General features: G+C 38.9%; 1 protein-coding gene across 1 annotated transcript; it reads left to right on the forward strand.

The window, feature by feature from the left end:
* Positions 1-4,945: 4,945 nt before the first annotated feature.
* Positions 4,946-9,438, forward strand: LOC133805521 (uncharacterized). The gene is made up of 2 exons (XM_062243703.1): positions 4,946-5,779; positions 9,220-9,438. Exons 1-2 carry the CDS (start codon positions 4,946-4,948, stop codon positions 9,436-9,438), a joined length of 1,053 nt encoding a protein of 350 aa, XP_062099687.1.
* Positions 9,439-25,968: the final 16,530 nt, after the last annotated feature.

The raw sequence follows: 25,968 nt of genomic DNA on the forward strand, positions 1-25,968 counted from the left end.
CCCCTCCCTTTAGCTCTTTGATTCTTATTTATAGGCTCAAGAAGGTTACATGGGCCAATGGGCCTTAATTACAATTAAGATTTGCGTATCAAGGTAATAAAAGAAAATATAATAAATGCTAATATTACAAGATTGCATATTCAAAAGGAAGTAAACGAAAGTATCCGACCAGGCTGGTCGCACCCTAGAATGAGCCTTAATACATCAATAACTCTCTGGTCAATGGTCGAACAGGATTCATTCACTTGAAACCGCCACGTGCCAGCCACGTGTTAGTCAATCCTGCCACATCATCAAGAGTCATTTTTTGGGTAAACAAAGTCTAACATACAAAGCATATTACACTTAGATTGAGGGACAAGGATAAAGTAAATCATAAGTTAATCAACCATCCCAAACAAAAGAAAAAGATGAGCTAAGTCAATCATCCATTTAGACCAACTAAATAACCATCCAGGCAGTTATCCAGACAAGGTAAAATGCAAAATTTAATACAACACAATTAGTGATCCAGTCATCTAGAATGAAAAAGCTTACAAGCATCAAGACATCTGAGTACTCAATAATCTAGCAAAGTCTTCCTACAACAATTAGAGATAGTAATCACTCATCAACAATAAAATCATCAGTAGACAGATGACCAAGGGAGACAGCCAGCCCATCAGCTTGAGCTGCCTCATCAGCCTTCATCTTCTCAAGCTTCTCATAATCCGAGATAACTGAGATATGTTCCAATCCTAAGCCTTCCCATAACAATACTCCATGGCCATCTGCCCACGAAGCAAGATCTCAGTTTCTAAAGACGAGACCTCCAAACGATCTTCCAGCATGGAAACCTTCACCTTATCTTCCTCGAGTTCAATAAGGGTAGCATTCAGGCGGTCAACATCAGCAGAGTTAGCATCGAGTTGAGCCTGCAGTTGTTCTTTGAGGTGTTTAACTTCATCCTCAGATGCCTCCAACTTGGCGCAGAGATCATTGCGCTCGCTCGTCACTTTCTTCCAAGATTGTTGCATCCCTGTCAGCCCATCCCTGGCATACATCAGTCCTTAATGACCCTATGATACATACAAACAAACAAAACCAAAGCAAGTTAGTAAAGTCAGCCAAGACTTACAGCCACACCAGAAAGTGGAAACAGAAATGTGAAAACATATCATACCTGAAATGAGTGGGAGATAGTAAAGTCTAGCGATCCCTCCATTCTGACTGTATCCATCCTGCTCTTGTCCTCAGGCCACAACATCTTCCTTAACTCCCCAAGATGAGGCCCCATGTCAGAGTAAGTCACAGCAGACTGGGGAAAGGATTACCAAGTTGTAACGCCCTGGTTACCCCAGAACAGTTACGGTGAACGGTGAACCGGAAATTTGACCCGCTACCCGAGTCCTTTGGTTAAAAACGTGATCTAAGTGTCATTAACAGGTTAAGGTATAAAACCAGTAAAAAGGAAAGGGCACTTTTCATTAAGTAAATACACTGCTCATGAGCCTTTTTAAAACGTTCACAAGTAGTTCATGTTACAAAAGAGTTGCTACAGTTCATATATACAATCCCCGCCGGCCTAAGCGGCAAAAATAGGGTAAACCCCTAGTCCCTCTGAGAACTCCTTGACCGTGGCGGTCAAGCGACCTTGTATGTACATTACATCGCCCAAGCTCTCCACTTAAGGCTGGCCAAGCTTTTCCTTTCCTTTACCTGCACCACATAGCACCCATGAGCCGAGGCCCAGCAAGAAAACACAATATAGCATGATATAATATCAACAATAATCATAGTTATTCCCTCAGGACTATCAGTCCAACAAATAGGTGACAATAGCCAAAAGTCACAATAATGAGCATCGCTCCCTCTAGCCATGTGATGATAGGGTCACCAGGGCTTAACTGATAGGTGATTCTTTCAAAAACTTGTTCAGGACAGGTGCATGGTGATTGGTCACCAACATAACCTTCCTCACGACTCTAGAGTCGAAACTATGGACAACGTCCCTTAGCCTTGTGACAAACAGTCACCGGGGTCATATACCTTGGCTATAGTCATCTGGTCGTAGACCAGGCAAGCGCTTGTAAGTTTCTCGACCCTAGGGTCGGTCAAGCATTAATGCTATAGAGCCATTCAATGCATGATTCTCGACTTTAGAGTCGGTCCCTGACTAGTCAGTGTCTTAAGCAGATAATCAGCGTTCAATAGCATTTAATATGCAATCCATGTCCACATATATCAACCAGCATGCCTCAAATATCAAACCACGCATGCCATATTTCTATACAGGGTGCAACTGTATTCATACACCGTTTTCTTACCTCTGGTTCGAGTGAGGATTATAATATGAACGACCCCTGAGAACGATCAACCTTTAAAAACCTTGACGGTCACCTGGTCATAACCAAAATATAGGATTCATCAATAAAAATGATAACCAAGGGTTCCCAAACCAAATCCCAGCCCCCGAGACATCAAATACTACCCAACCGGGTACTAGGTCCAACCCCGAGGCCTATGGTTTGAATCCCCAAGCTAAAAACCTTATTTTAGCAAAATGGGCTCTAAGGGCCGCGACCCCCTCTGCTGCGCCGCGGCGCGCCCCCCTGACAGAGAAGCTCCCCATCTGCCAGGCGCCAAGGGCCGCGGCGCTCCCCTGCTGCGCCGCGGCGCTCAGCCCAGATTGGCTAAGTTGGCCACACGAACCAGTTTTCTCCCTGTGCGTTTTTCCTCTCAAACCAGTCCCTCAAACCATCTTAAAACCCCTTCCAAACATATAATTGAACCCCCAAACAACACCCTTAGCTTACTCACATCAAACCCCAATCAAACTAACACTAAAAACCCCCTTTGATTCACACTTTCCACACCAAAACTCATGACTTAAAAGCTAAAACGAAAACAGAGCATATATAAAAAACCAGTGGCTAAAAGCTTACCTTAAGCTCAAGTTATGGTGCTCTTCAACAATGGAACACTCTCCCAAGGTATCAAGACTTAGCTTCCAAGCTCAAATCCTCAACAAGCTCACAAAATCTCACAAGGAAGATAAAGGAGAAGAAGGTACGGGAAGAGAAGGAAATTACCTCTGTTTTACTCTGTTAATCTACAGCCTTCCAAGCTTAACATATATCCAAGCCAAAAGACTAAAATACCCCTAGGTCTTTTATAGCCTCTAAAGCCACTTCAAGGGTAATTTTGGCACATTTCACTTATCCCGTTAATCATAATTAACGCTTCCCAATTCCCGCTAATCTCAATATCCTCAAACACCAATAATTCAAGTCTCGTTACCCTAAAATCCCCGGTAACGCTATAACCTTTACTATCACCCCGAGACCCGAGCTCAAACCTGTTATGACCAAACCGATAAATCATGTTTAAGGATCGTCTCATGTCGAAATTCTCGAACCAATCCACATTATAATGTGGTCTCACAATATATCATTAACATACACACAAATATTCAAGTATACCCTCAACGGGCCAAATTACCATAATGCCCCTGTAAACAAATGTGGACTCACATGCATGCATTTAACATTATATTATAATATAATTCTCATAAACATGCATAAACACAATTAAATGACATAATTAAACAGTCATGGCCCTCCCGGCCTACTAATCCAGCCATTAACCATAATAGGGAATCCGGGGCATTACAAAGATCTAGCCTCTGGGACATCGAATCCCACTAATATGGGTAGTAGGAACGATCTCGAGGCCTAAAACTGAGTTCCCATGATCAAAACACCCAATTGGCCTCAAAGCCACTCATGAGCCGCGACCCTAGAACCTTGAGCCGCAGCCCCCAACCACACTAGGAGCAAGCGTCGTGGCTCCCACTACTTAGTGTCGCGGCCCCCAGCACACACAAAACCTCACCTCCTGCTTCTTCGAGCTTGGGTCGCGGCACCCAAGAACAGGGCCGCGACCCCCACCTGGGAACCTACCATAACCTCATTTTCTTCATTTTGAACCTTCAAAAAACATACCTAAACACTTCCAAATCCAAAAATCAAAGTTCCCAAACATCCCAATGATCCAAAATCGTCAAATCTCGAGGCTCAAATGAACCATAAACTCATCGATACACAAAATCCAATTCAGAGCTTAGAAACTCTAAAAACTCAAAACTTAAAGCTTAGATTACCTTTGATTATGTTGTTTCTCATTAAATCCTTCGGTCAAGAAGCTTCTAATCTTCCCTAGGATCGCTATGCCTCGATCCTCACTTGATTCCGACTCCTAGAACTCAAAATTTCTTCGAAATTGCCACAAACATCACAAAGGTTAACAGGAGAGAGAGAAAGTGTTTTTAACGTACGGTTCTATCTGACAAACTACTTCAGGCTTAAGTAACCTTAAACAAAACCTAATGCTCGAGGTCCCAAAAACACCCCTGGGGACATAATAGTCAAAACTCTCAGAATTTCCTCCTGATCTCAATAACTCCCAATTTATCATCAAATAATCACTCTCATTATCCAATATCCCAATAATTGACCCCGTTATGACAAAACTGCTAATTTATAATATAAGACCGTCTCATGCCGAATAGCTCGAATATATCCCCATAATAATGGGATCTCATCCATAAATCACAATATGCACCAAAATACACAAATATGCCCTCAACGGGCCAAATTACCAAAATGCTCTAATAATCAAATGTGGACCCACATGCATGCATTTAACATCATATTATAATATAATTCACATAAACATGCATATACTCATCTAATGGCATAATTAAACAATTATGGCCCTCCTGGCCAACTAATCCAGCCATTAAACTGCATTAGGGATTTCGGGGCATTACATTCAACAACCTATAGCACTGATCGTAGTTGTTCCTGAAGCTGGCAATCATCTGGAGCTACTGTATGAAAGGTTTAGGAAGCAACATCCTCTAGTGTTCGAAGGGAGTGTTGATCCATGGAAGGCGGAGTAATAGATGAGTGTGATGGGTTCAACTTTGGACTTCAAGCGAGTTGAAGGAAATGACAGGGTAGCCTATGCAACTTACATGCTGAGAGACGACGCAAGAATTTGGTGGGAAGTGATCTCCCAAGCAAGAGATGTTACTACAATGACTTGGGCAGAGTTTCAACAAGCATTTAATGACAAGTACTACAATGTTGCGACACAGGCGTCAAAGGTGGATGATTTTGCTACCTTGACCCAGGGGAATAAGACAGTGACAGAGTACGCATTAAAGTTTGACAGACTTACCAAGTTCGCAGCAGACTTAGTGCTAACCAATGCAACCAGAGTAGACCAGTTTATTCGAGGCTTGAAGCGTATGATAGCTAGAGACATGGAGATTGTGTCAATAGGGGGAAACTGTACATATGCTCATGTTTTGGAAAGTGCCCTCACTACTGAAAGAATGGAAAACAGAATCTGGAAGGAAGGTGCTGCTAAGAGAGAGGCAAGAAAGAATGCCTCCCAAGGTCATAACTCTAATGATCAGAAAAGGAAAGGAAGTGACCAGGCAGGGCAGTCAAGCCAGGAAAAAAGGGCAAAGGATAACAAGGGAAACAATCGCACTGGGAACAGGGAATGGGTTCGATACCCGGAGTGCAATAAGTGTAAAAAGCGCCACCAAGGTGAATATCGAGCAAATGCATGCTATGGTTGTGGTAAGGAAGGACACAATAAGAGGAACTGCCCACAGAAGAATCAGGAAGGGTTCAAAGACCAACATAGGAAGGACGTAATTTGGTTCCAGCACGTGTGTTCGCTCTCACCAAGCCTCGGGCAGAAACAAGCATTTGCGTGGTCTCAGGTCAGATTTTTATTGTTAGAATTGATTTGTAACGCCCCGATTTCCCGAGACGTTACTTCAGGAGTCCATTTAAAAATAATAAACAATAAATATTTTAAGACACTAAGAGAAAATATTTATTTAAAATTTAAACAGACAATGAGATCTTATGATTTAAAAATAAAAATGTTGGACGCTAGGTTTAATAACAACAACATAAAGAAAATAACTGTTCAAGTTTGAAAATTTAAAAACATAACATTTATTTCTAAAAACATAAAATAAGTGGAGCCCAGCCTCTAACATGTTCCGTCCATGCCTTGAGCCCGCACCACTCACTGCTTTGTTTTTCCTTTACCTGCACACATAGTACCCGTGAGCTAACGCCCAGTAAGAAGAGTTATGTCGGACATAACTCCCCAAACTAGAAAATAACAAAAGAAGAAACATCATAAACATAATAACCATCGTGCGATATATAAGCACCATATCACACTAACATAATGTGTGTTACACTCACACTCATAAATACTAACAAGTCATGTTGATCTGACATGAAATGTAATCTGCCTTGCCTGCGTTGTACTCACACTCGACATTCCCACGGTGGCACCTAGTCTAGCCTGCGCTATACTCACACTCAGTCGTTCCCTCGAGACACAGTTTCCCTGCCTGCGTTGTACTCACACTCGGCAGTTCCACGGTGGCATCCTATTATCTTGAGTTATACACACCCAAGATAATTCATGCAAGTGCTATACTCACACAAGCAACTAGAATCTAGTAGCATGCCTACTCTATCATCTAAGCATGTCTAATAACTAAAATCCCTAGCACTATCCTCATGCTAGTCAACCTAATGCAACAATTAAAGTCACAAATATAATTACATAATTAAAACAAATAAGAAAACAAGGTTGTACGCATAACGTACACCCTGTGCACAGATGTCTACTCTTCTTACCTTAAACAGTGTGTTTTCCACTAACGTGTCCTGAACCACTTGTTGCGTCACCTCGACGACCGCTAGCTCCTAGACATCCAATTACACATCAAAAATTCAGGAAGAATAAAAATAGGTGTTAGGGTTTTATTTTAAAACACTAATTGTCGAAATAATTCAACCATGAAATTTTAACGTGCATGGCACATAAATTAAAATCATTTTTCACAAAGGTTCGAACCATCATATCACATACACAAACAATGATGTTTATAATGTATCGCATGAATTCATATATATACTTTTTATGTGAAAATTACCAAAATGCCCTTTAATATCACAATTACATAATAGACTCAATAATTTATAAAGATTATCATATGACAACAAAATTTAACAACCAACTCTCCAAAACCCTAAATAATAAGCGAAGACTCATATAAGACCAAAATTTTTTTTTTTAACATTTATAAATTATTTTTCCTCAATTTCTCAAATAAAACCCAAATAATAAAAAATAAACACACAACCAGCCCAAAAATCAAACTAATATATAGAACTGTTTAAAAATCCAAAATAAATTTATAAAATTTATTTTAGAATTTTCTGGGCAAAATAACTATTTTTCTCAATTAATTTAATATAAAAACTAATTAATTAAAGAAAATTTCACAACTGATTAAAATTAGAATCTAACTATACAGATCGGTTTCTACACCCTACAGTAATACACAAAAATTACCTAGGATTTAGAACAGTTGCATTAATATTTTTCATATTTAAAATATAAAATAAGCTAAATAAATCATGAAAATCACATAAATGATAAAAATTCAAAATAAAATTATAAAGAGCCTTAGAATCTCATTTTAAACATATAGAAAAATTCCCAGAATTTTTAGAATATTTTAAATAATTTTTCCACATTTATTTTCTTAAATCACATTTTCAAAAGAAAATAATTGAAGGAAATTATCAAATACGATCAAAACTTAAATCTAAACATACAAAGCTATTCTAAATCATACAGACATTAGTCAAACATAAACTCATATTTTTCTGAATAATAAAAATATTTTTCATAATTAATCTTTATTTAAACTTCAATAAATCAAAATAATTCAAAGAAAAATCATAAAAATATTAAACCAATTGAAAAATACTCTAAAATTAATGTACTAATTTTCAAGATTGAAAAAACCAAAAAAAAAAAAAAAACCTCAGTAAACACCAAGATCGAGTTCGCTGGAGCTCTCGCTGGAGTTGTCGTCTTCTTCGACACTGGCGAGGTTGTTTCTTTCGTTTCCGGCTACCTCAATGTTCCAAACCACTTGGAAACTTCCCACACTTATTCCAGCAGTCCAAAACGACCCTAAGACACAAAGAATCACGCCACAACCGCCTTGGTCGAAGTCTTCTTCTCCAACCCCAGTGTACCACCAACAATGGAGCTCAAAATTGGTTTTTCTTGCTCTGGACCATTTCAGCCTGTTTCTTCACGTTAAAACTGATTCTTGGAGTCCCCTAAGCTTGTTTGTCACCAACCACGCACACCATACACTCTTGAACACACTTAAATCCAAAATTATCTAAGAATATGCATTTTCTTTGATAAAAATAGTGAATTACAATTCGAGACTTTATAATTGTATTTCCCACACTCAAAAGGTTTATTTCCTCCCCTAGAATGATTCTACATTGTTCAATACTGCCCAGATTTTTCCCAAGTGCAAGATCTCAAAAATTTCTTCTCTTTTTAAAAAAACGATAACTACCCTCTCTCTATCTTCGATCCTTTGCTTCCCTCACTATTTCCACGATTTCTTTCCTTCAGATTATCATGGTAAACACGTTTTAGAATGGGTTTAGAAAAGAAGTTAGCGTTTGAAGTGGTAAGATCCTCTTTTCAAGGAATTCTTTATATTTTCCTTTAAAAAAATAAAATAAAATAACTAAGGTTCCACAACTGATATCATCAGTTAAATTTTGAAAATTTAACCCATTTTCAAAATATTTAATCATGTTAAATCAAAAGAAATAAGGTCTCTAAAATGCCCCTTGAACCAATCCCAAACTTGAGGGTATTATGGTCTTTTCACAATTATTTAATATTATGGCAAACCAAAAATTACACATAATATGATAAAATAATTTCAAGCATATTATTATTACTATTATGCTCATAATAATAATATAAATTTTTAATTAAATAAATAACTTAACCCGAGCCGTTATTTATTCACTTGACATTATTCTCATGTTGTGATTCCACAAAAACTCAAACATGAGAAACCATGAATTTTATTTCCATTAGAAGTCATACATATCCAATATTCCATTAAAGGAAAAGCAAAAAAAATGACAAGGATGCACACAGTGTGAAAATTACGAAATTGCCTTTTCGGAAAAACGGATATTACATGATTGTCATGTTTTAATTGATTCTAGCGCCACACATTCATTTGTTGCTAAGAGAATAGTGGATAGATTTAACAGACGTTATTAGATGCATGCTAAGGGGTTTAAGACCATGTTACCAAATGGGGAGGTGGTAATATCTAAGAAGTGGTTTAGACCCTTGCCTTTGAGGGTAGATGGTAGGGAGCTATTTGTAGATCTGATTGAGCTGGATATAACTGATTTTGATGTGATCTTCGAGATGGATAGGCTGACAAAGTACAACGCTACCATCGATTGCAAGAAGAAAATGGTGGTGTTTAAGCTGGATAAAGAATAGCCTTTGTGTTCCTGGGAACAGCAACGGGACTACGAATTCCAATCATTTCAACGTTAGAAGCTGGGAAGATGTTATAACATGGATGTATGGGATTCTTGGCTAGTGTGGTTAACACAACAGAAACAGGAACACAGAGACCGGAAAACACGAGGATAGTACATGAATACTTGGATGTATTTCTGGAGGATTTACCAGGATTGCCACCACAACGAAACAACGCCAATCTCGAAAGCACCATATAGAATGACACTCGTTGAATTGAAGGAGCTAAAGGTTCGACTACAGGAACTACTTGACCTAGGTTTCATTAGGCCAAGTTAGAGTAATTAGCGGCAAAACCCCCTCATATATACATTCTTATACACTTAAACCCCAATTCTTTTTTTTCGCTTGTGAAACCTCTCAATCCACGGTTCCGTTAGCAAATCTAAGGTCTCCGTTTGTTGTAGCTATTAACTGCCAACGTGGAGCCACCTGGCCACGTAAACAAAATAACTAAATTAACAATGGAAAATTAAAAGAAACAAGTAACTCAATGGATAAAAAACCTAGGGTATTTATTTTCATCATTTATCTACTCTATTATATCATCAATACAATTTTTATTATTCTTTCTCTCCTTGTGATAGCAAGTTTACTAAAGGAATCTATATTCTTATTAGGATATATAAATCTCAACCTATATGCAAACTTTCTACATCTCTGTGATAAGTTTCAACATACAACAGACGTTAAACATAGAAACCTAAGAACTACACAAACCATACAGGTACTCTCGTTCAATATCGAAAATTGTGTCTCAACAACTATAGCATATTTAACTCTAACTTTTCATATTTTGAATTAAAATCATATAAATCATGCAAATGGTGATCAAGCATTCACAAGCATTAAACACAAATTGAATAAATCACAAGTATGAAGAAGAAATCATAAAACTTACATTGAATAATAATTTAGTATCAAAAGACTACATTAAAACCCTAGAAAAGAAAATTAGTTCATGGAAAATAATAGAAAAAGAAGTAAGAGAAGAAAGAGAGGAAATAAAGAGAGGTCAAGAAGAAAGAGAGAGAGGAAGAACAGAGAGATGTAAAATAATCTAAAACATTATTTTTATAGTGATAAGATTGTGAAAATAATTTTCTAGATGTTTCCACTTGTTACTTGATAATACTCCAAAATATATTTATTTAAATTTCAAATCCCGTAACTCTAGCTAGCGTAATCTTTTAGCTTAATTATCACAAAGCAAACGTCCGAATTTGACTTTTCTTGTGAAACAAGGTTTCGTAGGTTTTTGAATAAGCTTTCCAAATCCACCAAGAACACGTAAATCAGATAAGTGAGTCGGGATATATGGTCAAAATACCAAAACTGTCTCAAATTCAAAATATCTCAGATTTTTCCAACAATTTAAGTTTGAATTCTTCTTTATCTTTTCCAATCAATTCAAATAAATATATTTTTATTGTTTTTCTCTTGATTGAAGATAATATTTTAAATAAATTTTTAAATATTTCTCAAATATCCATTTAACAAATGATAACCTAAAAAATACAACAACCACACATAAAAAGAACTAAAAATATAAAATAATAATAAAACTAAGACTAAAAAGTATTAAAAATCTATCCTATCGCACTCCCAGCAGTTGTTTCTTTCACATCTTGGTGAGGCTCCAAAATGCTGACCAACCTTAAATTGTTTTCGGTTACCAGTTTCTTAACACTCTTTTCTACAGAGGTCATGCTGGCCAGGCCAACGACCCTCTCTACCATGCCTTGGGTAGGCTCTGGTCAGAACCACAGGCCTATGTTAAACAAAGTAAACTAAGATAAAGAATAAATAAACGACCAAAATTTTGAGCAAATTCAGGAAGAAAAATTACCTCCCTAAGTAAAGGACAAGTTGTCCGCTACGAGATCAGTTGTGAGGAAATACTCTTGGAAGTATTTGTCCACATTGGATTTATAAGTTATATCAGTCAAGAATATACAAGAAGACTCCTCATGGCAGAAATGGAAAAACCCTGTGTTATTTTGGTTGGGAATGGATTTAAGATCGAACAGGTAGTTGATTTCATAGGGAATGGGTACAGGCCATTTCTTGTATTTCTTGTGGTGGTAAAGAATATAGAGTGTCGATAACACTCTATACCCATTCGGTGTAATTTTGAATGGAGAAATGTCAAAAAAGTTCGCCACTCCTCGGAAAAAATCGTGTAGAGGCAAGGATGTCCTTACCTCGATGTGATACCTTGAGCAGGCACTATAAGCCCCACCAGGCACGTTTGCCCTCTGGTCAAGGGTTGGCTTGAATAAAGTAATCCTAGGGAGGCCATATTTCTTAGGATACTTGGCCACCATCATGCTCGATATAATGCTAGGAGGGGCGATGTACCAAGGTACGTCCTTTTTATGACTTTTCTTCCAAGAGCGTGGGAAAGGAGAAACTCGGGAGGCTGCTCAGTTGCTACAGGTCGGTTGATAGTTGAAGGATCCTCAACATTGGCCGCATGCTGACCAATGTGAGGTTCGGAGATCTTTTTCTTTCTCTGAGCAACATGCTTTACTCGTGCCATAAACAGATTTGAATTGGGATGGTTGGTTAATGGTATTGATTGTGTTAGATTTTGTGGAATAGGCAAAGTAGGCTGCTCGGAGTCTACGAACAACAAATTTAAAAGATCTTCATCTATTGGCCTTTCACCTCCCTAGGGATTGTGCATGAATATCTGAGAAAAAGGAGGGGAAGTGAGAATCTACAACTAATAAGGGAAAATTACGATAATAACTACTGTTCATGGAAATTAATTCAGCATTTAACCAACCAGCAAGTATTTAGCAACAAACAGACTTTAAGATACGAGCAGGTGAACGTAATAGATCAAAAAGAAAAAGTAAAAAAGTTTTTTCAAGAAAACTTTTCAATTTCGTCACAGACGAGAAAAACCCAGATTTTTCCGAGGCCCAAAAATCGAATCTTACTTCGTTTTCGGAACCAAAATTAGTAGTTATATCCTGATAAAGCCTTCCTAGACACCTTTACACTCCTGAATATTACCTAAACACTCATTTAAACTCAGATTCATACACATTCTTACCTATAAACAATTATCTTCAAAAACATACCAAGAACTTCAATATGACAGTTACAAAAAAAATGATTATTCCTAGTTGAAATACAAGAAAATTAGCAAAAAATAGAAGGGGTTTTGACGAAAACTTACTTGAAGTGAAGATTGCTCAAGAAATTGCATTGAAACTACTTGGAAAAGCCTGAAAGTTCGTATTGGGTTGCTTGGGAAAGTGCTTGAAACTTTGAAGTTCTTGAAGAGAGAGAAAGTTGAGGTAAAAATGATGGAAAAGGAATAAGCCTATTTATACTGCTCAGGGTAGCTGAAAAGGTAATGAATGAAAAGAGGGTTTTGGAACATTGGAAAACGTAAAGTCATCAAATATTTCCTTGGAAACCGTAAAATCATGATTATTTACCTTTTCGAGGAATTAAAAGTACGGTTGGACGTGACAGGTCGGTGAATGCTAGTCGAGTAAGTTTATTTAATGATGATCGCATCATAATAAACTTGGGGGCAAATGTTTCTAATAAATTTAGCATGATGACGTGGCACAAACATAAGGCACATGAAGGACACATTACAAGACATTTATTGTAACGTCCCAATTTTCCTAATAAGGCTTAGTAGGGCCTTGATTAGGGGGTCAGGATGGAAAATTATGGAATTATGTGATAATTATGTGCATTATTGTATGATTATGTGAGTTATATTATAATATGACTTGTTATGCATGTTTAGGTGTATTAATTGGGCAATTTTTATACTTTGGCATGTTATGGGTATATTTGGCATATATGTGATATATGTGTGGGACCACATTATTATGTGAGTGTGTTTGGGTTACTCGGCACGAGACGATCCTAGGGAGCAAGCTAGTGGGAAAGTCACAACGGGATCCATACTTGACTTGGAGTGAGCCAAGGGGTATTTAGCACATTACCAAGATATTGGGTAATGGGAATAAATATTTGATGATAAATTGGGAGTTAGTGAGATCAGTAGGGAATTCTGGGAATTGTGGCTATTTTACCTCGAGGGGCGTTTTTGGGACCCCAGACATTAGGATTTGCTTGAGGTTACTTAAGCTCGAAATAACCTATCAGAAATAAAAAGAACGTTCTCTCTCTCTCTCTCTCTCTCCCATTTCCTTTTCGAAACTCGTTCGCATTTTCGAGGGAAACTCGAGTTTTAGGACTCGGATTCAAGCAAGGATCGAGGCATAGCTTTTTCTAGGGAAGATTAGAAGCTTATTAGCCGGAGGATTTAGTTAGGAAATGGCTCAATCGAAGGTAATCTAAGTTTTAAGTTTTCAAGTTCTTAAGCATTCATTGGATTTTATGTTTTGATGAGTTTTTGGATGGTTTGAGACTTGGGTTTTAATGGTTTAGGATAATTTGGATGTTTGGGAATTTTGATTTTGGGATTTGGATATGTTTGGATAGGTTTTTTGGAAGGTTTTAAGTGGGAGAAAACGTAGGAAATGGAAGGTTCATGGTCAAGTCGTGACCTGTGTGAAGCCAGAACCAGGAGGAGTCTGCCTGGGGGGCGCACCGCGACTCAAGGGGGGCCAGGTCGCGGCCCGCACCCTGAAGCCCAGCCAGAGACTCTCTGTCAAGGGGGAAAGTCACGACCCTCAGGGCCAAGTCGCGACAGGCCTGTGTAGTTTTGCCCATATTTGGTTTTTAGTCATGGGAACTTAACTCTAAGGGCCTGGGATCTATCCCACTACCCTATTTGGTAGGATTCGACGTCCTGGAGACTAGGATTTGGTCCGAAAGTATTTATTTACTCAATTTTGATGGGATTTTATATTATGGTTGTGACTAGGTTATCCCTAGGGGCTTGGAAACAGGATCGTGCTTGAGGGTCGTTTATTGGTAACCTGTGCTTGGACCAAAGGTAAGAAAACTGCACCCATTATGTGATTCATGTGATGCATATGATACATGTGGTTATGGCATGGCATAAATATTAAATATGGAATTGATCAGAGCTTGAGTCTCTGTAATTGTGCATGATTATGATTATGCTTGTGATTATTGGTTAAGCATGTTGAATGCCTTATATCTGGATATTTGACATATGATATATGTCTGTTTGCATTACCTCATTGAGGAAGCACTGACTTATTAATCAGGGAATGACAATGGGGTTTAGTATTGGTTGTAAAGTTCTGAGTTATCAGTCATGATCAGTAGTAGTACTGAGCACTGGCCATATGGTGTTGACTTATGACTCAAGAGCGGCATTAGTGTGTTTAACGCAAGCCGAAATGATTAGATCTAATCAATATGAGCATCAAATGCTTGACCGACCTATTGGTCGAAGAAAACTAAAGCACTTGTCTAGTCTAAAGGCTAGTTACTCAGAGCCAGTGCTAAAAGGATCAGGCGACAGAAACGTCACATGGCTTGGGGCATAAAACCCCAGAGAGACTTATTAGTTATCTATTCAGAGAGGCTTATTAGTCATCTACCCAAAGAGACTTATTAGTCATCTATCCAAAGAGACTTATTAGTCATCTATCCAACGAGACTTATTAGTCATCTATTCAGAGAGACTTATTAGTCATCTATCCGGAGAGACTTATTAGTCATCTATTCAGAGAGACTTATTAGTCATCTATTCAGAGAGACTTACTAGTCATCTACCCCAGAGAGGCTTATTAGTCATCTATTCAGAGAGACATATTATTCATCTACCCCAGAGAGACTTATTAGTCATCTACCTCAGAGAGACTTATTAGTCATCTATTCAGGGTGAGACTTATTAGTCGTCTACCTCAGAGAGACTTATTAGCCGTCTACCTCAGAGAGACTTATTAGTCGTCTACCTCAAAGAGACTTATCAGTCATCTACTTAGAGCGCACGACTCCACAATCATTTATTAGTACTTGTCTGCATGTGTGAATAGGGTTATTACTGCTAGGCATGCTTATTATGATTTGGTGACATATTATTATCTGCTTATTAGCATGTTTGAGTTTTCTTGCTGAGCCTCGGCTCACGGGTGCTATGTAGTGCATGTAAAGGTAAAAGAAAGCTGGATCATCCTTAAGTTGGAGAGCTTAGGTGTAACGCCCCAACTCCTGGGACCGTTACGGTGTGCCTTGTAAACAATGCAAAACTCGCTAATCGAGTCATTTGGCCAAAATTGTGAACTAAGCATGATTAGCGGTTTAGGGATTAAAAACTTTGGTTCAGATGTAACGTTTCACTAGAACGTTTAGCATATACATTGGGATCCCGAAAATATAATTTCAGAGTTTATTACAGAAAATATTTACAACAGGCCGTACTAAGCGGCAAAACAGGGTTCAACCCTAGTTCCACTTTAAACCTCGGTTGTGGCGGACGAGCAGCTGCATATGTACACGTCATCACCTAAGCTCTCCAACTCAAGGATGGTCCAGCTTCCTCTTGCCTTTACCTACACCACGTAGCACCCGTGAGCCGAAGCCCAGCAAGAAAACACAATATAACATGATATGATATCAACTATAACCATAGTAACCATTTAGAACCAACAGTCCATCCAGATAGGTGACAATAGCCAAAAGTCACAATAATGAGCATCACTCCCTCTAGCCATGTGACGATAGGGTCACCAGGGCTCAACTGATAAGTGATTCTTTCATAAGTTTGATTTGATTAGGACAGGTGCAAGGTGATCAGTCACCAACATAACCTTCCTCACGACTCTAGGGTCGAAACTGTGGACAACGTCCCTTAGCCATGTGACAACCAGTCACCGGGGTCATATACCTTGGCTATAATCATCTGGTCTTAGACCAGGCAAGCGCTTATAGTTCTCATTGACCTTCCGGTCGGTCCTGCACTAATACCCCATATGAGTCATTCAATGCCGACCTCGATTAGATCTAATCTTTATTTGGCCCGGCGTTTACAACGCACTGCCACCTCTGACCCTTAGGTCGGTAAAACACGACCAGTGCTCAGCCCGTGGTGAACTTAACTGATAAGTCACAGCCTCACAGACGGATCTGACACCATTGCCGATTCTGACTAATAAGTCAGCGCCATACACAGGTAAGCCATGCCACCAAACATATACCACATGTCCAATATCCATAAACAAGGTATTCAGCATGCTTACTTAACAGATATTAGTACAATTAGGACTATGCTTTAACACAGAGGCTCAAGCTCTGAACGATATCACACCTAGTATACAAAGCATGTCCTAATCACATGTTTCTCATGCATCACATGCAACATATCCAACAGTCCAACATGCACCAATAACAGCCATGCATGTCACGTTTAATAGTCAACCAACGTGCATCAAGAATAGCCATGCATGTCACACATAATAATCAACCGACATGCATCAATAATAACCATGCAAGTCATACTCATTAACCAACAAACATGCATCATAACAACCATGCATGTCTCATATACACAGGGTGCAGTTTTCTTACCTCAAAGTCGAGCTAGAACGATTAAAAGAACGACCCTTGAGAACGATCAACTTTTAGGCCTTTAGCGGTCACCTAGTCATAACCAAATATAAAGTATCATCAATAAAAATGATCACTGAGGGTTCCCAAACCAAATCCCAGCCCCCGAGACATCAAATACAACTCAACCGGGTACTAGGTCCAACCCCGAGGCCTATGGTTTGAATCCCCAAGCTAAAAACATACTTTTGGTCAAAATGGCCTAAAGGGCCGCGGCCCTCCCCAGCTGCGCCGCTCTCAAACAGAGAGGGCTCCCCTCTGCCAAACGCCAAGGGCCGCGGCGCTCCCCCGCTGCGCAGCGGCGCCCAGCCCAAACCAGCCAAGTCGGCCACACGCACCAGATTTTCCCCTGTGCTATTTACTCTCGAACCACTCCTTCTCACCATCATAAAACCTTCTCCAAACATATAATTAAATCCCTAGACAACACCCATAGCCTCCCCTCATCAAAACCCAATCTTATAATCCATCAAAACCCCTTTGAATCCAAGCTTCTAACAAAGATCAAAAGCTGAAAACCAAAGCTTGAAAACAGAGCACCACCTGAAGTAAGTGACTAGAACTCACCCTGAATCCTGTTTTGAGTCCCCTTTGATGGTTGTTACAGGTTCCCTAGCTGCCACCTTTAATCCCCTAGCTCAACACCTCCATTTGAGCTCTCAAAATTCAAAGAAAGGTGAGGGAGGAAGCTTGTACGGGATGGAAGGGAGAAAGAGAGAATAGGCTCTGTTTTAATATAAATCTACAGCCTTTATATCATATATATCCTTAGGGTTAAAAGACCAAAATACCCCTAGGTCTTCTAAAGCTTCAAAAGCCACTTCAAGGGTAAAATTGTCCTTTCCAACCTATACCGTTAATCATAATTAACGCTCTCCAATTCCCGGTAATCTCAATATCCTCAGACACCAATAATTCATATCCCGTTACCCTAAAATCCCCGGTAACGCTATAATTACCAATTTCACCCCGAGACTCACCCCGAGCCCCGAGCTCAAACCCGTTATGACTAGACCGAACACTTACATCTCATGATCGTCTCATGTCGATAAGCTCGAACCAATCCACCTTATAATGTGGCTATATTAATTAATCACAATCATGCACCCAAAATATACAATTACGCCCACAGTGGCCAAATTACCAAAATACCCTCACAATAATAAATTCCCCCATACGCATGCACCCACCATCATATAATAATATAATTCACGTAAACATGCATATGATCATTAAATACTATAATAAATCAATTATGGCCCTCCCGGCCTCCTAATCAAGGTCCTAAACCTTATTAGGAAATTTGGGGCATTACATTAGGTGACGATGTGTACATATGTGGCTGCTCGACCACCACGACCGAGGGCTTAAAGAGGAACTAGGGTTAAACCCTATTTTGCTGCTTAGGTCGGCTGGTTGTAACTATTTTATTATAATAAACCTTTAAATGTATTTTGGGATCCCAATGTATACAGTAAATGTTTTAGTAAAACATTTTATCTTTGACCAAAAATTTTAACCCTAAATAGTTAATCGCATTTAGTTACACGATTATGGCCAAATGACTCGTTTAGCGAGTTTAGCATTGTTTAAAATGCACAACGTAATGGTCCCTGGGTAGTAAGGCATTACAACTTGGTATCAAAGTGAGCCAAGGTTAAGGGTTCCTGTAGACAAGCTGGGCATATACACTCGTTACTAAAGACAAGCTTCACTTAGGGTATGGTAACTATTTATGTGGTTATGTGCTTAACTGCTTAAATAGAATGTAAATGCTTTACCTGCATGCCTTATTAGGGAGCATGAGAATCTGTTAGGGCTTAGCCCTTGAATATATAATACAATTATGTGATTACATGCTCAGTGATTATTTTAATGTATTATTTGCATGCTGGAGTTGAGAGCATGGTATGAAGGTTGGAAGAGCAAGGGTTAGGAATTGTTGTATGAATGTTGTGGACGTGTTTTTAGCATAGTAGTGGTTTGTGAATGTAGTGTGGTAAGATTATTCCCGTGAGGAAGGCTTTTGAATATGCTTATCATGTTTAATGGATCGAGTTATTGACTACAAATTCAATCAGAGGGTATGTACCCAAGGCAGATAATGAGACCTGATGGTGGTTATGCTGAGGTTGGGGATTACAGCCAGTACCTGAGTTCTTCACCTGCCCTTCAGAATTTGCAGCAGGTGTTTACAAATATGCAATTAAGATTACAGAGGCAAGAGAAAGAGATTAGGTGTTTAAAACAGCAGCAGGTTCTGTCAGGAAACACATCTTCCTTTGCTATGCCAGGAGTGGCACCAGTATTGGCTCAACCTAGGGTTGTGAACAGATGGGAGTTTCTATGTGGAAGATTCCAAGAATATTGTCCTCCAGTTTTTCAGGGAGGCCTAGATCCATTCAGAGCTGAGCAATGGATGGGCATGATCAGTTCCATCCTTGACAATATGGGGGTGGTAGGTCACGATAAAGTGATCTGTGCTACAAATGTATTGTGGGATGATGCCTGGACGTGGTGGGAAGTAGTATCCCAGACATGAGATACAACTGTGATGAACTGGAAAGAATTTAGGCAGTTGTTTAATGAAAGATATTATTGTGATGCAGCCAAGATTGCTAAGATGAATGAGTTTCTGAGCCTGGTTCAGGGAAATGCAACAGTAACAGAGTATGTTAACAAATTCGATGGGTTAGCCAAGTTTGCTTTTGATATGGTACCCACAGATGTGGCTCAGAAGGAGCGATTTATCCAGGGATTGAATCTCGGAATAGCTTAGGGTGTTAGAGTCTCCCCAGTGCATGAAATCTCTACCTTTGCTTAGGTGGTAGGGAAGACTCTTGCTGTTGAGAGCACAGGAAATGAGATTATGAAGGAGAATGCTGGAGAGCATAGTGCTCAAGTAGTGATACCACCATTTGAGGGGTTAGAAAGGGGCGGAGATCCTAGTGATTAGGAAAGAAGAGTTATTAATTTATCTAGCACCTCTGGTTTAGGAAAGGAATTCTAAAGTGTTGTGGTATGCCATTGGGGCAAAGAAAGAAAATTGGAAGTTTTACCCAAAATGCACTCGGTGCAAGAGGCATCATCTGAAGGAATGTTGAGCGAAGGCATGTTTCTTTTGTAACATGGTTGGGCACCTCATTAAGGATTGCCCAGGATGGAGGACAAATGAGCAAAAGGGGGCGGACAGCTCGACTCCAGCTTGAGAGTTCGTTCTGACGCAGTCAGAGTCAGAGATTGAGACTAAGATTGAGGCTAGTTCATTAGTAGTGGCAGATCAACTTTTAAATTTTGATTTTTGTATTATGCTGGCTAGTTTTTGGTGCCATGTTGTTCTTTGCTTGTTGCTTCTAGGGAGGCATAGATTTGTTATGCAAATTACATGGTTATGTTGTAATGGGAATTTGATACTCTACTGGTGATTTTAAGAGATGAGTTAGATTATTGTGGAGAGGGGACTATTAGTGATTTGATAGGGTCGACCATGACTGACTTTGATATGATTCTAGATATAGATTTGTAACGCCCTAAACTCCAGGGGTCGTTACGGTGTGCCTTATAAACAGTGCTAAACTCGGTAATCGAGTCATTTGGCCAAAATCGTGTAACTAAGTATGATTAGCAGTTTAGGGATTAAAATTTTTGGTTAAGATATAACGTTTCATTAGAACGTTTACTATATACATTGGGATCCCAAAAATATAATTTAAAGGTCTATTACAAGAAAATATTTACAACCAGCCGATCTAAGCGGCAAAACAAGGTTTAATCCTAGTTCATCTTTCAACCCTCGGTCGTGGTGGTCGAGCAGCCGCATATGTACACATCGCCACCTAAGCTCTCCAACTCAAGGATGGTCCAGCTTTCTTTTGCCTTTGCTTGCACCACATAGCACCCGTGAGCCGAAGCCCAGCAAGAAAACTCAATATGCTCATGAACAGTAATAATAGGTCATCAAATCATAAGGCACACGCCTAGCAAATATAGCCCTATTCAAGCAGGCAAATGAGTTCACGTAATGATGAATATACAACATCAACCGATGATCATAATAATCATCCCGGGCTTTTAGCCCCAAATAGAAGATTGACAGTTGTAATAGTCACTAAGGTGGGTTCCGTTCCCATTAGCCATGTGACGATAAGGTCACTGGAGCTTTGCAGATAAGTGATCATTTCACTAGTTTAAACAAGATAGGTGTTTGATGAACTAGTCACCAAGATAACCTACCGCATGACCATAGAGTCACAACCATGGAATTTCGCTCCCTAGCCATGTGACAAACAGTCACCTAGGCCTTTGGCCATGGCTCTGAGTAACTAGTCCTAGACTAGTCAAGCACTTATAATTTTCATCGACCTTCGGGTCGGTCCAGCATCAATGCTCCCAGAGTTATTCAACACTAATATCGATTAGATCTAATCTTTTATCGGCTCTGCATTCATGATGCTTATGTCATTTCTGACTCTCAGGTCAGTAATACGCGACCAATGCCGACCCTGACTAGTCAGTGCCATACACAAGTAAGCAATGCTATCAAACATATATCATATGTCAAATATCTGAATATAGGGCATTCAACATGCTTACTTAACAATTGCCAGCATAATTAGGATCATGCATAAACACAGAGACTCAAGCTCTGAACAATCTTATACTCAACATTCATAGCATGCCCTAATCACATGTTTCTCATGCAACACATGCATCACATTTAATCACTTGACATGCCTTAACAATAACCATGCATGTCACATTTAAACATCCAACATGCATCAAGAATAACCATGCATGTCATATACATAGGGTGCAGTTTTCTTACCTCTGGTTCGAGTGAGAATTAGAACAAGAACGACCCTTGAGAACGATCGACATTTTAATCCTTTAGCGGTCACCTAGTCATAACCAAATATAACCCCCATTATTGAAAATAAACAATAATATGATCGTAACCTAAACCCCACTCTCGGGACCTCGAAATGTACCCACACAGTGAGTAGATCTCAGGCCTTAAGGATTGAAACCCCGAGCCAAAAACCAATAAAAACACTCAAAACGGGATTCTTGTGAAATAGGGCAGCGCCCCAGCGCTACCCACTAGCGCCCCAGCGCTCTTCACAAAACCAAAACCGCCCCCAAGCATCCCTGGGTAGCGCTGTAGCGCCCCCTTGTGGGCGCTGTAGCGCTACCTCCAGCCTGAAGTGCCCCTGAACCTTTCTCCTTCGACTCCTTCATTCCCAACTTGACTCCAATGCTTCCAAACATTAAATTAAGTCCCAAATGAACCCAAAAACCATCCTCATATGTCCTAGGCACCACAACTCCAAGAACCCTAGCCAAAACTCCAATCAATTCCCAACTTTCCAACTCAAAAACCAGCTGAAACTCAACTAGGAAAATAGAGCAAGAACAAGAGTTTTAATGGCTAAAAAAACTCACCTCAATCTCAACAACACACCCTCTTCAATGGTAGTGCATAACCCGAGCTTATCACAGCTTGGTTCCTTGGCTTGGTTCCTCAAAAAGAGCTTGAAAACCCAAAGAGAAATGGGGGAGAAATGACGATCGGGAGAGAAAGGAAGAGAAATACTCTATTTTCTACAGCTTTCTACAACCTTAAAGGGCTGATATAAATCCTTAAAGGTGAAAAGACCTAAATGCCCTCATGCCTAAAATAAAACCTTAACAGCCACCAAGGGCAAAATTGTCCTTTCGCACCTATTTCGTTAATCATAATTAACGCCCTCCAATTCCCGCTACTCTCAATATTCTCAAATACCAATAAATCATATCCCATTACCCTTTAATTTCCAATAATGTTCTAACCATTAAAATCATCCCGAGACTCACCCCGGGCCCCGAACATAATCCCGTTATGACCAGACCGAACACTTGCATTTCATGACCGTCTCATGCCGAAAGGCTCGAACAAATCCACATATAATGTGGTACCATTCATAACTCACCCACATGCACGAAAATACACAATTACGCCCTCAACGGGCCAAATTACCAAAATGCCCTTATAATTAAAAATAAACCTATATGCATGCATTTATCATCATATTATAATATAATTCACATAAACATGCATATAATGATTTGATATCGTAATAAATCAACTATGGCCCTCCCGGCCTCCTAATCAAGGTCCGAAACCTTATTAGGGATTTTGGGGCATTACAAGATTGGTTAGCCAAGTATAGGGCAATCATAGATTGCAAGGAAAGGATGGTAACTATTGGGTTTGAGGGTGAGAAACCCTAGTATTTGTTGGCACTTTGCATGGACCTTACATGCTTATGAAATCTGTATTTAGAGATAGAGACCTCTTGCAGGAGGATGCATAGAACTCTTAGCTAGTGTGGTGAATACCACTTGGGTCATGCCAGTGGGACCGAGACAGACTGAATTAGTCTGTGAGTTACTGGAAGTGTCTCCAGGGGATTTTCCAGGGTTACCTTTACACAACGAGATAAAAATGGTGATTAGGTTGGTGCCGGGGACAAAATTAGGTCCAGGGCACTGTATTGAACGGTTTCAGCAGAGCTGTAGGAACTAGATGTTTAGTTATTGAGTAAGATGATATTCTCCAAGGTGGATCTTTGATCTGGTTATTACCAGCTGAAGATCAGGGAAAAGGATATGCAGAAGACTGCCTTTTATATCAAATAGGGGCACTAGAAATGCTGAGTTATGTTTTGTAGATTTGACTAATGCTCCAGTTATTTTAATGGATCAGCCGAGCAAAGTATTCAAAGAATATTAGAATTAGATTTATGATCATCTTGATCGATGGTATTGTGGTATACTCTCAGTTGGAGATTGGCCAAGGCCAAGGAACGCCTTAGAGGTCAAGAGTTTCCTTGGACGGGCAGGATATTACATGTGCTTTGTGAAAGAGTTCTGAGTCTTCCTGTAGATCAGAACCAGTTTATAGATTATTATAATATCTCATTAACAGAAAAGGTGATTGCCCAAGCAACATGTTAGTTGAAGGGTATGACCAAAACTAAAGCAGAGTTACTGGTGGGCTAGTTGGTCAACATTATGTTTGAGTTTACTCTTGTAGCGAGGATCAAAGGGAAAATAATTAAGTGAACCACAGATGGGAAAATTGAGGGAATGTCTTACTTGGATTAGCTAAGGACTATGCATTGTCAGGTATGAGTGTATTGAGGTATAGGGATCGGACTTGGAATTCAATGGACACTGGAATTAAACGGGAGATTCTGGATGAATCTCATACTACCCCTTATTCTTTTCATCCAGGCACCATGAAGATGTATCAGGATCTAAAGCTTTATATTGGTGGCTTAGGATGGAGAGGGACGTAATTGAATACGTGGCAAAGTTCCTGGTATCAGGTCAAGACAGAGTATTATAAACCAGTAGGGCCAGTACAATCTTTGTGTATTCCATTGTGGAAGGACATCGCGGTGGGGCTACCCAGGGTAGTGGGTCAGCTTGATTTGGTTCGAGTCATTATGGACCAGTATACAAAGTCAGCTCTCTTCTATCAGTAGTAAGGATGAGTAATACAGTTGATCAGTATACAGACCTCTATGTGAGAGAGGCAGTACGCCTTCATGGAATTCGAGGTCTATCTTATTAGATGAGGACCTTGTTATTACTTCCAAGTCTTGGGGAAGATTACAGAAGGCAATGAGTATATAGTTGGAGTTTAGTACAGTTTATTTGTTGGGATTTTATGCCCTAATTAAAACTCAATTTCTTTGTAATCTCATTTATTATCAATAAAAGAATAGATATCATTTTTTTTTTACTTGGTCAGTCACTTTGCTCACATGTTTTATTTTCATGATTATTTGTTTAATATAAACTTTTATTAAATCCCGAGCATATAGCTAATCGTATTTATAGTGATGTAATCACAGTGGAATATAAATATGATTATATGTTCAAAATAAGTTAGTCCTAAGATTAGTCAGTGCACAGGATTTACACTAACTTGTTAATCTATGATATGATCTACTTACACATTGTGGTGTTATGTTCTTTCCAGAACATTAGCAAAGTAGATAAGAACGAATGTATTTGTTACATTGGATTGGACTGATATTGACAGTTGATAGGATAAGTAAACATACTGTTATTGTCTATTCTAGTCATATCATATAGTTGACCATAGGTCAATTCAATCTCAATTCTGAATGGTTAGTATTCTAACTAATTGTATTATTTGAGTTCTTTGACTTGTTTGTTACCAGCTTACCTTACGGACTAGCCCATACTTACATCTTGGGAACTCGGTAGTATAATTGAGTGGGAGTGTTAATCATAGATATGAACATCTATAGCTTCTGATGAAGAAGTGAAACGATGGTTTCCTTTTAGTTTGGTTCAAGGTGTTAAATGATAGAGATATCATTTAAGTAATTAAATTGGTTTACTGAAATACCATTTATAAGTACTAAGTGTTTTAAGGATAAAATACAATGAGGGGTAAAACGGTATTTTAGTCCCATCTCATTGTAGACCGTCTATAGAGGATTGAGTGACAGTTATGGTTTTAAAAATGGATAATTAATAGCGTATCTATATTTGTTATAGAGCGTTCTATGAATTCAATAGTGCAATTCCGAGTCTTTAGTGGTGTTACGAGGAATTAATAAGTTAGTAAATTTATTTGTTAGATTTATGATAACTTATTGGAGCTTGATTTCATAGGCCCATGGTCCCCATTGTACTTGGGATAAAATCATCTAGATAGTCTCAATTAATTGATTTAATTATCAATTATAATTATCAAAGTTGACTAGGTCAATTTTGAATAGTTTCACAGAGTTATGTAATTTTGAGAAGAAAAGAGAAATTATGGCAGATTTATTAATTAAGATAAATTGGTATCTAAATTAATAAATAAATTTAAATCAAGGTTCAAATTGTAAAGAATTAATTTGGTAAAGGATTTAAATAATTATTTAATCAATTAAATCA

The sequence above is a fragment of the Humulus lupulus genome, chromosome X (assembly GCF_963169125.1).
Source record: "Humulus lupulus chromosome X, drHumLupu1.1, whole genome shotgun sequence".
Lineage (NCBI taxonomy): Eukaryota > Viridiplantae > Streptophyta > Magnoliopsida > Rosales > Cannabaceae > Humulus > Humulus lupulus.

What these genes read in the sequence shown, in the direction of transcription:
- LOC133805521 (XM_062243703.1), top strand. Translation starts at nt 4,946, where the DNA reads ATGAGTGTGATGGGTTCAACTTTGGACTTCAAGCGAGTTGAAGGAAAT. An exon ending in AAGCATTTGCGTGGTCTCAG is followed by an intron (nt 5,780 to 9,219) that starts GTCAGATTTTTA and finishes ATGCATGCTAAG; the next exon opens with GGGTTTAAGACCATGTTACC.